The sequence below is a fragment of the Manis pentadactyla genome, chromosome 3 (genome assembly GCF_030020395.1).
Source record: "Manis pentadactyla isolate mManPen7 chromosome 3, mManPen7.hap1, whole genome shotgun sequence".
Classification (NCBI taxonomy): domain Eukaryota; kingdom Metazoa; phylum Chordata; class Mammalia; order Pholidota; family Manidae; genus Manis; species Manis pentadactyla.
Window position 1 is genome coordinate 11,196,292 of NC_080021.1, and position 15,382 is coordinate 11,211,673.

Below are 15,382 nucleotides of genomic sequence, written 5' to 3' on the forward strand. Positions count from 1 at the left end.
CTGCTGGTGAAAACAATTCCACTTCCCTTAGAATGAGAAAACCTACTTTAGATGTTTTTACCCCCAACTATAGGCAACTCACTTAACAACTGGTTTACAGGTTGTTCTTCTGTATTAAAGGGTATTAGACTCACCCCTTTTAGCATCTTCTAACATCAAAATTCTGTGGCTTTATAATGATCTCTATCTGCCTTGCAAAATCCTTTGCTTTAGGTTTTCATTACATTACACATCAGAGCGAACCCACCTAACACGTAAATGTCATACACTGTACTTGGTTATGCACTACATAATTAAAACACAGGGAACACCTGCAAAGCTTTCTATTAAAGTTCATCTTCATCTGATTGAATTCCTGAGTTCCCTTGTGATTCAGGCTTCTCAGAGTAAATCATTTTTGACCCTTGCTGGTAATTGTGACAAATTTTGATAACTTTTGGTCTTTGCATTTTTTTAAATTAAAATAATACTTACTGCCCTCCCCCATCCAAATTAGGCACCTAGAATATGTATACTATTATGAAGGTTCAAAATTGTAAAACAAAGAATGTATTTACTGTTGTGCATTGGCATCGTTACATCTTAACCTATGCTTTAAATTGCTGACAAAACTGGAAACTAAATTACTGTATAAGGAATAAATTCAATACCAGAGAAAGCTGTGGAAAGCTAATGAACAGATTAAAAAGGGGATGGCGATACCTGTACTGGCATAGAAAGAAACTCAAGATATGTTGCATGAAAAAAAGCACATCTCAGATCTATAAACATGACATGATATAGCTAAAGATATGATAAGGCTAAAGAGCATGAAAAATAGTAATATATGTAAACATATCAATGTATATGCAAATGCTTTGCAGTCTCTGAGGAGGAGAAGGAGTCAGTTTTCCAGGGTGTTGTGTGCCTGAGGAGGAGGGCCTATCCAAGAGGACTTATCTACAGCTTCATTTTTGCTAGGACAGTATATTCATGTGTTTCCTGTATAATTACAATGAGATAAGGTAATATAAACTTTGTCATGATTTCTAATGTAACTTTAAAAAGTACATTAATGATCATTACTTTTTAAATGAGTATTAAAATATTTAAAAATATTTAGTAAAATATTAAAAGACACTAATATTTCTGTTCTGAGAGTCTCCTTAACTTTTTACTGATTTTTCTGATTACTAAAATAATACTTGTTCATTATGTAAAATTTAAACATCAAAGATACAGGGAATATAGAAAGTATATATCCTTGTAATGCTATCCCTCCCAGGCAGTATAATCATCTTTGATAATTTGATGCATATTATCTTCCAATATTTTTTGACAGTCTCTCTATATATGGTTTCATAAATTCTCAGGATTTTTATAATATCAAAGCCATCATGATGGGAGTAAAAGGATTACATTAAAACTAACTCAATAATATTTTCAAGAAGACCCTCAACCTACTTGTTACTGTCAAGTCATCTGACAGCTCACAGGAATTGATCAGAAAAATGTGTCTGCAAATTAACAGAACTTGACAGATAAGACAGGCTTTTCATATATATATATATATATATATATATATATATATATATATATATATACACACACACATATGTATTTTTTACATTTGTCTCATATATATTTGTATTTTATTTATATACATACATGCATATACATATAATATCATTTATTTTGGGCCCAATGTTTTTCAAAGAGGCTTCCAGCTTCACCTTTTGCTTATAAGAAAAATAGACCCTGGACACAAATATCTTCGCCACATTGTTGTGTGTCCCAAAGGGTAATAAACTACTTTACACAATCTCCTTCCAAAACACATCAGGATTCTGCTATAATTTCTGCAGTTTTGTAGAGAAAGAGCAAAGAGTCTCAAAGTCAGGCAGACCTGGTGCAAATTCCACTTCTGCCTCTTAGTTGCTGTGACCTTTACCCCTTAAGCCATCTAAGAAATGGGCCGTGACTTGGAATGCGGTCATGAAGACTAACCAAGATAAATGTAATGCATTTAACACATAGCCTCGCACATAGTATGTGCTCAATAAATACTACTTCCTTTCCCTACTTAAATTTTTCCAAAATGCTTTTACCTCTGTTTTCATAGAAAAATTGCTGATTAGAGGTTGGTAAATAACATATATGGTATATATCATTACTTTTAGCCAGCAGATCTGTGGCACAGAAAATTTTCCATCTCTCTCATACCAAGATTTTCATATTTAAAAATAGATGTTAATCCTACCTGCCCTGCTGTGTGAGATTCAGTGGAGAAAAGCTCTTTGAACACTGAGATGGCTATTTCCGGGTGTGTTCTCATTGCCATCTCTAACTGACAGCCAAGCTTACTTTGTTGTGTATTAAGGACAAGATAGGTTATTTTGATACATGTCACATATAGGGAGTTGAAAGTCACATGTCAGTGGCTTCAGTGACAGTCATGGTCAAACAACTGGTCCATTTGGCCAGAACGCAGATTCCAGTTCTTTGACCAACACGTTTCCTGCTCTACCCCTTCCCTTCCTCCCTACTGCTGACTACACTAAGCAGACACCCCTGTTGCACCAGGCTTCAGCCTCAGGCATTCCTGCATGCTCTGCCCCCAAGACTATTTGCAGATAAAGTTGCAGCTGATTGAAATCACCAACCCCTGCCTCCCACCTTCAGTTTTTCTCTTTTCTGCAAAACCAGAATAAGGGATTAGATCAGTCATTCCCAAATGCTCTTACACAAATAAATACCCAGAAGTTCAACTTGTGGCCATGAGATGGGGAAAAATTATACATACATGTGTGTGTGTGTATGTATATACATATATATACATACACACACATATATATATATGCAATGTGTTAGTTCAAAGAACGTTCCTTTATAGTTTTTTTATGTTAAAAGTGCCCTTTCTTCTATAAGGTGATGGGGATGGCTAGGGGTAACTGGGTTGTTATTTTGGTTTGTTGATGGACTTTTTTACACTTCCTTGGCAAAATACAAAATTGATCCCAATAGCAGTCCCTCGGGCTCTCTGGGGTTTTTTGTTTGTTTGTTTTTTAAACTGTCCAGTGGACTCCACAGATCTGGAAACTGCCAGGACCAGTGGGCCAAGTGCTCTCTAGCTCCATCCCATTATAATACTCTAGAGGTCTTAGAAGAAATAGCTAAAGGTCTTGAGCTCCTCTTATTGATCAGCCTTCATCATCAGCTCTCTTGCAAAATTAGCAGCACAGAAGCAGCCAATAGACAGGAACCACCAGCTCCTAAAAATAACCTTGGGCTGCCTGGGCATGCTATCAGAGCTCTGACGATTGCATCTGTGCCAGGTGGGAAGGTTGGCAAGGCCCTGGAGATCTGATCCATAGAATCACCAGATTCGCTTTTCCCTGTCTGACGTTTGTTTTTTTATTGGGAGAGTGATTTCATTCGTTGCCCAAACAGAATGCCCCAACCGCTGATCAGAGTAGGAAGCCAGCACAACACCTGATAGCTTGGCAGTGCAGGGCATCCACTGTGCTGCTGGCATCTCAGTGGGTCCTCCCTGTCTGCAGCGCCCCTCCTCCTGTCCCTGGAGGGACTCCCAGGGGCAGCCCCTTACCCACAAAGCCAGAGACCCATAAGCCATGGAAGCCTTCAGAGCTCAGAGGTCATTCAGAGGTCATTCAGTCCCACCCACCCATCCAAGGAAACAAATCAGAAAAGTCATCTGCCGGTGATCACAGAGAGAAATGTGAGAGAACTAAGTTGGGGTCCAGCCATCATCACAGAGACAGGCAACATTAATCCAGTGCCTCCTGTGGGGGCCCTCTGCTAAGCTTTCACGTGCATTATCTTACTGTATCCTCACAATTGCTATGAGGTCCAATATGCCCATTTTACAGACGAAGCAGCTAAGGCTCAGAGGTTAAATAATTTACCTAAAGATGCACAAGATGCACAAGAGGTAGGGAGTGTGGAGTTTAATTCTGTGTACTGTAACTACTCAGTAAGAGCTCTTAGCCCCTGAGTCACACCACCTCAGGCATCTAGCCTCTTTCTACCTGGAACTAAAGTACACACCATTTCCTTGGTGTTTGTTGCTCTCTGAAACTTCCTAAGAGGCCTGTCCTCAGGATTCTGATTGCACCAAATAAACAGCTGTGCCCTCCTCTCACCTGTGCAGTGAGGATAAAAACTGAACCTACCTCACAAGGTATGAGGGTTAACTCTGTAATGTGTGGCACATCACAGCGGGTATCAGTAATCATGTTTATGTCAGGGACAATACTTGCCTTATCACAGACGCCCAATTGATATTTTCTTTTCAATGAGCAAGTGTATGAATTAATAAATCAATGAAAAGCTGTAGAAATCCAGTCAACCCCTCTTTAAGGTGCCAACACCTTAGCTGGGAAGGGACAGAAAATAAATCATTGAAATAGTAGATATCCCTAAGTGATTTATAGTTTTAAGTGCTTATTGTTGAACTAAAGACTGCTAAAAACTGTTAACTCAGAGACATTCCTAAGAAGAAAAACATTGTTGGAAGCAGGATTCGGAGAGGGAGACACGGAACGTGCACACTGACTGTTGGCTCTTTGACAAGCCTGTCCACATAACGGGTGCTCCAGTCAGAAAGCTCGTGCACCTGCATCTGTTGAGCTCAAAATCCAGTTGCTTTTCCATCACTGCACTCTACCTCTGAGCCCTTCAAACCCCAACTTAGGGTACCTGCTAGTTTCCTAGGAAGATAATAGAAGTGCATGTCAAAGATAGGTGCTCCTGACCCCACTTCCCACTTACCAAGCCTTCCTGAAGCACTTACCCGTCTGCTGACTCCTTCCTTTCCTCTCTCACCCTGTTCCTTCCAGGAGCATCACTGTCTTCGCATTAAAATCCTGGGGGACTGTTACTACTGCGTTTCAGGACTTCCTGAGCCCCGCCAAGACCATGCCCACTGCTGCGTTGAAATGGGCCTCAGCATGATCAAAACCATCAGGTAATTTGGGATCTCCTCCATCAGGCCCAGGCCTCTGATGTGCATGGAGACAGTCCACCCCATCTACCCTTTGCAGTAAATCATATGTATGTTGAAGATGCCCTTTGACTTATGTGGCAAAAATGGCATGCCCTCTAGTTCCTCCCATGAGCCAATGATCCTGCTAGTTTCACCTCATTCCCAATTCTTTGTGCAACAAATCTGTCTTGGCAATGTCCCTGCGGGGGTACGAGCTGAGTGTAGTGAGTGCCTTTGGGCCACTTATGGTGCGGTGGGAGAGAGGAACACACAGGTTCGATGTGGTGCAATAAGCTGAAATGAATCAGATCCAGGGTGCTCTGGGGATAGAGGAGCAGCTAATTCAGTCCAGGCTGCTGGAAAAGCCTTTTCAGAATAGAGGCAGACATCTGTGCTGTTTCCCAAAAGGTGAGCTACCTTCAGTCCTAGGGGTGGAGTGGAAAGCATGGAAGACAGGATGGCCATGGGCACAAATCAGGATGGGCTGCAGTCGCAGCTGGTGATAGCTGTGGTAGGAAGGGTGGTGACAGACGGAGTGCAGGCTGAGAGCAAGCACAGCCTGCAGGACCTTCTCAGCCATGAATAGAGGTTGCACTTCATCCTCAGGCCAACAGGAAATCATTAAAGAGCTGCTACCAGGGATGGTGTCATGAGTGCATGACAAATGCTTTTAGCTTGGGTCACTGTATCTGACAAACAGAGGTTTGATCAAGGTAGGAGGAGTTTTGAGGTCAAGGGCTTTTTAGACTGTGTATGGCTTTGGGACAGAAGTTCGGTGTTGTCAGAGCTCCTCTTGAAGTTCCAAAATGGTTGCAGAGCCTCCAAGCATCGTATCCTCCAACCACAGCAAAGGCAGTAAAGAGAGGATGAACAGGCAGAAATCTCTACGGATTATGCCTTCTTCTTACAAGGGAAGAAGAATCTTGCCAAAAACGAACTGAAGACTCTCCCCGTGAACTTGATTGTATGGTCTGGCAAGCATATGTGTGATCCTTATTAGTGTCAGTCTGGATTAAATGCAACCCCTGCACACCTCTCCCCCCACCCCCCCACCCACATAGCCTCACTGCAGGCTCAGCTCGCCTGCTGGTTCCCCAAGCCTGGAATGGGCAGGAGGGATCTAAGCAAGTGACACTTCCCTTTCTAGAGCTTGGCCTTGACTGACTCCAGAAGACCTGGTATCTTGTATGAGTTCTGCAACTAATTAGGGGTGTGAACTTTAGTCTGTCAATCAGTAAGTCAATCAAAAAATAAATGCTGAGCTCTACCATGTGCTAAGCCCTGGAAATGCAGTGATGAGCAAGTCCTCCTGTTGCCCATGAGTGTCCAGTAGGAAGATGTCTTGAACTTGTTGTCTATGAAAAGAGGAAACTGGGCCAGACCAGCTCTGAAGTCTTGAAAAATCGGTGATTTTTCAAACATGTCAAAATCAAGTTTAAGTAGAAATACTTCTTGCAGACTTATTTATTTATTTTTATTTTATATTGAGGTATAATTGACAAATAAAATTGTGTATCTTTAAAGTGCATGATGTGGTGATTTAATAGACGTACAATACACATGGTAAAATGGTTACACAATCAAGATAATTAGCACAGCCTTCAACTCACATGATTATCCTTTTTCTTTTTTTGGTGAGAACACTTAAGATCTGGTCTCAGCAAATTTCAAGTATATATACAGTATTATTAACTACAGTTACCATGCTGTACTTCAGATCCTAAGAACTTAGTCATCTTATAACTGAAAGTTTATACCCATTGACAAGCATCTCCCCATTCCCTCCTTCCACCCCTGGCAACTCCCTTCTGACTGTCTGTTTCTATGAGTATGGCTTGTTTTTTTTTTTCATGTATGCAGTATTTGTTATTCTCTGTCTGGCTTATTTCACTTAGCATAATAGCCTTCCAAGTTCATCCATGTTGATGCAAATGGCAGATTTGCCTTCCTTTCTAAGGCTGAATACTATTCTGTATATATATCTCACATCTTCTATACACCACATAATTATATTATGTAATATATATATATGTCATTATATATATATGTTATATAGTTGGATATATCACAGCATCTTTATCCATTTATCCATAGACTTTCCATTGATGTTCCTATCTTGAGCATAAGCAGAAGATATGCTACAGAGATAGCATTACAGAAGAAATGAACACTGACTATCAAAATGCTTTAAGATGCTTGGAGCACTATAATTTATCTCTCTGGAGAGGACCTTATCCCACCTGACCATTTGATACAATTTAAGGTCTTCTTTCTGGAGTGGGGCAGTGAGAAGTGAGATTTGGATAAGTTGAAATGACTCAGAGGCTTTCTCTCAGTAGTTTATAAAGTGCTGCACTTCCTCCTTCAGAATAAGGCAATTCAGCAGAGTATTTTTTTAACTGCATGAGTCAGAGCCTATTAATACTCAAGCAACTCCTTGATTACAATGTAGGCAACTTGAGGTCCAGCACTAATTCTTCCAGTTAACAACAAAGCATGGTACAGAAGAATAAACAGAGCTCCGGAATCAGGCAAGCCTTAGTTGCTGTTGGCTCAGACTCCCAGAGTTTCCGCTCTTATGTCAAGCATTGCACTCCAAGAAATGACTGGCAGACAGTGTTTACACCTAAATGTGTGAAGAAGAGAATCCCATTTATATTGCTTTACCAGAAAGTTAACTATCTTAACCACCTATCACATACATAAGATGCAATTTTTTATTCAGCCCCAAAGGCACTTGTCCCTTAAAAGAAAACTCCATAAAAGCCATAGAGTCTGGAACCAGCATGACATTACACTGTGTGTTGTGATGTGATGCCCATAAGCCATTTGCCAGCTGTTGTCCCCAGACTTGATGGCCACCCTGTGGGTTTGCCATGAGATGGCTCCCTGTGTGAGGAATGGTCTCCACCTTGTCAAGGTCTCCCCTTGTCCCTCTTCTTGTCTTTTTTCAAAGCGCTAGAATCTCTGCAGCGGTCCCGGAACCGCCTGAGAGGCTGGCATGCAGGCCGTGTGATGGCAGCAGGGCTCCTGGGTCCTCACAGCTCCAGTACTTTCCTTGTTTGGGTGAGAGTTCTAATTTTTTACAAATTGTTTACACTCAAAATGCCCCCAGTATTCATGGATGAGACCAAGTATGTGATGGAGGTTCTCCCCCAATCCCTGCCAGGTGGGGACAGGATGCTGAAATCAGGAAAGGCCAAGATTAGCTGCTGCTCGTCAGAGCACCAGCAGGCTTCACAAGTGACGAGAGTCCGGACAGTCAGAAGGACAAGCAGGAAGGAAATAGTTTTTCCTGTCATTTGTCTTTTGCTGAGGTATCTCCACAGTAGTCCTTTTGACTAAGAACCAAAGATTTTTTCCTAGAATCAAAGACGTGCAGAATATGCCTTGCTAGCTGCTGAGAACGAAAGAAGCCTTGTGAATGTGCGTTTATGTGCATGAGTGAGTGTGGATGTGTGTATACAGGTGTGTGTATGTACATGTGCACATATGTGGTGTGTGTGTGGATGTGTGTATGCATGCAAGTGTATGTGTGAGCATGTATGTGTCTATACATGTGTGTAGGTTTGTGTTCCTGTGTGTGCATTTTCATGTGAGTGTTTGCGGTGATCATTTGAGGCAGGCCTTGGTGATCACGGCAATTCCAAATTCAGATGATGTGGTTAGTGCCCAGGTACGTGGTGACATGCGGGGTTTTATCCCTCGGGCTGTGGGCAGTCCCTGACACTTACTGTGGAGAAGCCTCACGTTCGCATCTGGGTGTGAGGGAGGTGACCATGGAGGGGGCTAACTCTCCCCAGTTGACTCTGGATGAAAGGATGCAGAGGCCGAAAGGAAGGAAACTTGTTGGGAGATATCTTTGTAACAATCCAGGGAAGAGATGGAAGGACCTGAAATAGAGCAGTAACTATGCAATCGGAAGGAAAGAAGGAAAATACCCCAAAGCTGAGACCCTGAGAGACCCCCCAAGAGACAATATGCAACATAACGGTTTAAATTAATCCAAAACATTTATCAGCAAATTATTTATCAGTTGGCCATGCTCCAAGAATTTTGCACAGGGTTCCACTTTATTAAAAATAGACTTTGTGGCTAGATATGATCATGGCACTATTCCCTGAAAGACTTTTGTAACCTAAGGAGACTGACTTACAGGTAACGTGCTGACTGTGCAGAGTGAGCTCCTAGCCTGCAGCGAGCAGACAATCTGCTTCCTTCTTCCCATTTTCAGGTGTGCAGCTAAGGCCAAGTGTGTCTTAACTTCTCAGATTTGGCACGGCCCCTTCTGTAAAATGGGGATCACAAGATCCCAACTTCCAAATGTTCTTTTGAAAATTCAAATAGTTAGCAGGCATGCTATGACCAAAGAAATATTTTTCATTTCTAGACTCCTTAAAGGGCTGAGGTTGGACAGTGGAAAACAGAACTCAGTTAAGTACTGGAAATCTATTCCTCTCCTCTGGCTTCTATTCTATTCTACTAAAATAATGGCTAATAGCTATGTTGTATGGATACCTATTGCATGCCAAGCTCAGAGGAAAGGGTTGTACATGCATTAGCTCAGTAAGTCCTCATAACAGTCCTCAGAGGCAGGCAGGGAGGTAGGCAAAGCAGTAAACAATTAGCAGCAGCTAGTCAGAATAGTCCAGGCCCACCGATCAGGATGGTCGTCAGTCATAAACAACCACTACAGCTGTATGGATACATCGTGACTAATTGGATCTCTGGAACTAAGCTCCTACTTTGCCAATGAGAAAACTGGAGCTTACAGAGTTTGTATGATGGCGCAAAATCACACAATTGGTCAGTGGCAGAACAAGGGTGCCCATGTGGAAACACGTGACTCCAAAACCATTGGCCTTAATCATTACAGTGTCCTGCTTCCCAGCCATTATGAAAGGATCAACACATAGCTTAGGAGCTCTCATACACATCCCTAATAAATTAGTAGAACCAATATTGACAGCAGGGGTGCAGGGAGGAGGAATCAGTAAACATCCAAGAATAGCAAGATAATAAGCCTTAATCAAGCTTCTTAGTAAATTAATTCCATCAAAAATACTTGACTTTAAAACATGGTGTTAGCTACATGAATGGCAAAAAAGTGATTGAATGTAACTTTATTTCTAATGAAGCATCTAATACCATCTCATGCATGTCTGTTCATAAAATTAAATTAATCATAATAGGCTTAGATAATAGTTCCATTTAAATAGGTTGAAAAGTGGTTCTAGTTGGCTGCCCTGCACATGCCCTGGGTCTAGTCTGGGGAGACTCCCTAGCTAAGAAGACACCAGAATTAACGGTGGGCTCTGTTATAAGCAGTCTCTTTATTAATGATCTACAGAAAGCTTTCTTGAAGAATCTTAATGAAACTGCAGAGCCTGGTCTTTTCAGTTGCTAAAAAGTCATAGAATGACACCAGAATGCCAAGCAGGAACTGGCCTGTCCCCAGTAGTTAATTGGAGCAAAGGTCTTGATTCTTGTGGCAGGGGTGCCCTACCAAGCAACATGGCAGGACAAGGGATGAAAAACAGGAATTATCTTGCTTCCCTCACTTGAGGCAAGAATGCCCAGCACCCCCGACCTGCCTCTTGGCATCCCTTCCTTTCGCTTCTCTTTTTACACTTCCTTTTTGTTCTTTCTCTCTCTCCCCCTCCTTCCCTTCCTCTCTCCTCCTCTCCTTTTTTCTCCTCTCAATCACTGCTTCTTTCTCTTTCTTTCCAACTCAAACACCCTTTCTCATCTTGTTCTGAAATGTTATTAACCACAGCATCCAGAAAGGCAACACTCCTCTGAAAGATGCAGTGATTAGAATGGTCTTCAGTCCATGGACATGGATTTTTTTTTTTTTGGCAAAATGATTTATAATTCAATTCAAAGATTGAATATATCTAGTAATAATAGTTGACAAAACTAAAATTGATTGAATGCTCACCATGTGACAGACACTGTACTAAATCTTCCTGACCCACCTTGCCTAATACTGACAATAATCTTGTGAGTAAACTACTATTACTTTCCCCACTTTCAGAGGAGAAACCTGAAGCTCTGACGGGACAATTAACTTCTGCCCAATGACACACAGCTTGTAAGCAGAGGAACAAAGATCCTGAGCCATGTTCACCTGACTTCAAAAATGTCCAAAGATAGGGAAATGGTTGGATCAATTCTGGCATACTAAAAAATCAGATCATGTGTGACCATTAAGCATCATGGCTCAGGTTCATATTCAGTGGTGTAAGAAAATGTTTGTGTGTTTAGAGAAGTGTGCATTACAGAGTACCATCATCGAGGGCAGCCTCAGTTTTTAAAAAATCTGTTTTGACAGGGACAGAGACACAAAGTTCTGCAGTGGAAAAATGGGTGGCTGGATCATTTCTCTCACTTTTCTCTCACTAGGTCTACACTGTTTTAGAGCAGGAGCACTACATTAGGTCTCCCATTAACTTTCCCCCCTCCAAAGCAGGAGTTTAATGCTGAAGGGCACGCAGGCAGCAGCGAAGCGTCGGAAGAGCACCCAGCCTGGAGTCTGGCATTGTGAGTGCCCGTCAGGGCCCATTACATCCTGGCCTTGAGTGAGCTGACTTAGCCTCTCTCTGCTCCAGCTTCCTCAAGTGCAAAATGGGGATAAACCATCCTAATGTAAGATCCATGAATGCAGGAACTGATTTTCTGATTTATCTATTTGGTTCACTGCTTATATCTGCAGAGATTGTCAAGAAATGCTTGTGAATGAATGAATGAGTGAATGAATTGTCTACAAAGCATAGGGTGGTTCTGCGGATGAAATGAGATCGTGAAGATAAAAGGCCTGACACAAAAAGAGGTAACAGAGATCATCTTATTTCTTCTGGTGTCAGTTCCCTCATCTGTAAAATGGAACCTTATAATGCTCATAGGGATCCACCTCTCAGAACAGATGTGGATGTCAAAACAAAGCACTTTGTGAAATTGCAACTTCCATTATAAGACAAGACATGGTGCCTTGCAAATGTTGTAAGAAGCCAATGAGGCCCAGTTTCATAAGGCAGTCTGACGCACAGGTCCAGTAGAGGCTATGGAATGGATGGTAATGGAAGGTGAAGTTGGGCCCCATGGGCACTGCACTGGGAGTCCTCACCCCTTCAGGGAGTGACCCGGAGGTACCCTCAGTGAACTCTGGATTCTACAGAGAAAGCTAATTAGAAGTCTGCTGACTTTCAGGATTAATTGGTAGAAACTCTCATCTACCTATATAGGTCTGAGCCAGATCAGACCCTCATGGTCCATGTTCCCCCTGAGCATGCTTTCTGAAAAGAGAAGCCATGTAGGGTAGTAGAATTGGGCTGCTGGGTTGAGGTTCACACACCTGGGGTGAAATTCCAGCTCCTCTGCCTATAGCAGTGTGACCTAAAAAGGACCTGCAGGACTGTTTCCTCATGTAAAATGATGCAGTAATGATAACAGGCTTATTGTGCAGATAAGATTTGACACCTGCACAACACATCCTGCCTAGTGGCCACACCTGACCTCAACAACTAGCTCCCTTGCTTTTCCTTTTTTCCAGAATGTTCAAGGGCACTGTTTCTCCCAGCTGGCTGAGGACCACTCACTCAGTTCTTACTACATTGTAAATTTGTTCATCAATTCAGGCCTAGGAAGTGGCCAGTGGGTATATTAAATGGCCTGGTTGAAGCAAGTTCAATGAGCAAATGCAGGTACCATTTTAGCAGGAAACGGTAGAGTGATCAGTTTATAATTTTCTTTGGGTCTGATTCAACCAGTGTATTTATTGTTTAATTGTAAGGTGTTATTACTAACAAGCATTAGTAATGGTGACTATTTTTGTGTGTTCGGATTGCACCAGTGTATGCTTTATATACATGTTCTTATAAACTATCCTAAAAATTCTGGAAAGGGCCAGTCCTCTTTCCCATTGCACCTGAAAAAACTGGGACTTGGAGACAAACACCACTCACCCAAGGCCCACGGTAAATGGAGAAATACAACTTCCTGTCCAGGCCTGCTTTAATGTAGACTGTGTTGCTTGGTGGTGTTGAGCGGGCTTGCACTGAGAAGCCGATACCATTCCCATGTTACAGAGGAAAGTGGAATCTGTGTCATTTGCTCCAGCTCGCACAGCCAGCAAGCGGTAGATCCAGCATTGGAACTCCAGTCTCCACCCCCAAGGCCAACAAGTTGGGTATGCTTCATTCCACAGCCCCAAACTGCTCCTCTGTTGAAGCTGGTCTCTTTATTCATCCATTTACTTAATACTGGAGAGATTCTAATCTATAGATAAATGATGGCTACTAAATGACGCTTCCTGTCATTCATTTCTCCAGCATCTTCTGTAGATTGATTAATTAGCTAAAAAAAAAAAAACATTTAAATTGAAAAATTCTGTGGTTCTTCATCTTTTACCATACACCAAACATTCCTCTTCAATAGTTCAATTAAAAGAAACGACATCTTCAATCTTTTGCTGGTTAACTCCTGCATCAGTGGTCCCCAGCTTGATATAGAGTTGCAAAAAATAATATTGCCAAGTGGATTCTTTATTTAAAAGAAATCTTAGATAGAAGCCCAGCATGAAAAATGGATGAGAGCAAAGCTGCTTTATTTAGAGGAGGAATATATGGAGGGCCGCCCCTTCCCACTGACAGGTTCAAAGGCACCTCTGTGGTTCCGCTGGGACTCTTAGAAGTATCTTAGGACAACACAGGGCTATAAAGCAAGAAAGTCTTTGAGCTTTGCCCATGAATCCAATACATACTTTTGAGCACAAGTGTTGGGCATATGGCTATGAAAGATAGTACCCCTGCCATCGAGAAGCTTAGAGTTTGCAGAGAAGAAAGAGAAGGTGCAGATGTTTATAATGTGGGTGATCTATAGTCATTTTCTCTTTATTTGCAGCAGATGAGGTCCAGCAAAGCATCCCTGAGGCTACTTTGGAAGAACTGAACAGGACTTATAACTCAGAGCAGAATTCCCTTCATTTTAGCTTCAGAAATGCTCCAAGGTCCTCCCCTCAAGAACTGATCTTGAAACACTTGGTGTGTGTTTGTGGTCTTATGCAACCACTGAGTAGCCTTTCCAAAGAGGATCAATGTCTGTAAATTATTCATTACTTTCATTTAATTCAAAGTTTATTTGAGTCAAATTTTATTAGAGTCTTTTATTTAAGTCAAATCCCAGACATAACAAAGGAAAAAAAAACAGGACAAGAAATTCTGTCTTATTATGATTTTTGTTTTGTAGAAGAAAATTAAAAATCTAAATGTCTTTTCATTAAGATGTTCTGGTGCATTCCCTGTGTAATGGTAATTACCTAATGACATTAGCACGGTGTGCTGTTTAATAGTCCCTCACAATTAGTTGGCAAAGCACTTTAACATCCATTATCTCCTTTGGGGCTCACAAAGGCTCTGAAAGTGAAGCAATCAGCTAGAGCTTTATTTTACAACCACTGAAACTCACAGTCAGATTAAGCCATTTGCCCAGGATCATACACCATGTACAGTATCTATTTTGCTAAGAGTGTGTGGTTTAAAAACACAACAGCCCCCATTTAGTCCTATAGTTCTGCTCACCAGCTATGTGGTCACAAAAAAAAATCCTTTTGTTTTCCTAGTCCTTTCATGTATGAGCAACAAACAAGTAGTTCTTAGTATGTGTCAGACACTATTCTCAACTCCCTACATATGTTTATTCACTTAATTCTGACAATGCTACTATTATTGTCCTTTTAGAGAGGCAAGTTAAGTAACTTGCAAAGAGTCATGCAGCTAATAAGCAGCAAGCCAAGGTGTAAACTCAGGTAGTCTGGTACTAGAGTCCAGAGTGACCCCTGCACTATAGTGGTGATCATGTAATGAGAAGAATGTAGACTGGGACTGATGATCATACCAGTCAGGATAGTCCTGGCTATGCTGAAGTAACAAACATCCCCCCAAACTCAGTGACTTAAAACAACAAAGATTTATTTTGCACTCACATTTCCTGTCCATTATGGGGTGTTTGGAGGAGTGGCAGGTGCCACTGTAACATCTTCCTCATTCAAGAATCCTGGGTATGAAGGCTCCAAAAAAAAAAAAAACAAGGGGTGTGGTTGGTCAGGCTCTCAAAGCCTCTGCTCAGACATGACCTGTATCACTTCTGCTCATGTGTTTTAGCCAAAAATAAAATGAGATAGACAGGAAAGTGCAATCCTACCATGTGCTTGAATTTTGTAGGATAAGACCTAGTTGGTGGACAGCACAGGTGACCTTTCCCAATGACCTTCCTCACTGGGAAAGGGGATCAGAAACGGAAATGCTCCTCTCAAGTTCTGGATGCTGTTTCTTCTCTTGCCTTATTAAGTTTTTTGGCCTCAACTGTTTTAATAATTAATGGATGAACAGCAATATATCG

General features: G+C 41.6%; 1 protein-coding gene across 3 annotated transcripts in view; it reads left to right on the plus strand.

Annotated features, from left to right (window-relative positions):
- ADCY8 (adenylate cyclase 8) overlaps positions 1-15,382 on the plus strand; it is a 225,266-nt gene that overhangs the window by 103,223 nt on the left and 106,661 nt on the right. For all 3 annotated transcript variants that reach the window (XM_036890545.2, XM_036890546.2, XM_036890547.2), the window contains exon 5: positions 4,839-4,966. In XM_036890545.2, coding sequence (XP_036746440.2) covers positions 4,839-4,966 — 128 coding nt within the window. The remainder of the gene's footprint in view (positions 1-4,838; positions 4,967-15,382) is intronic.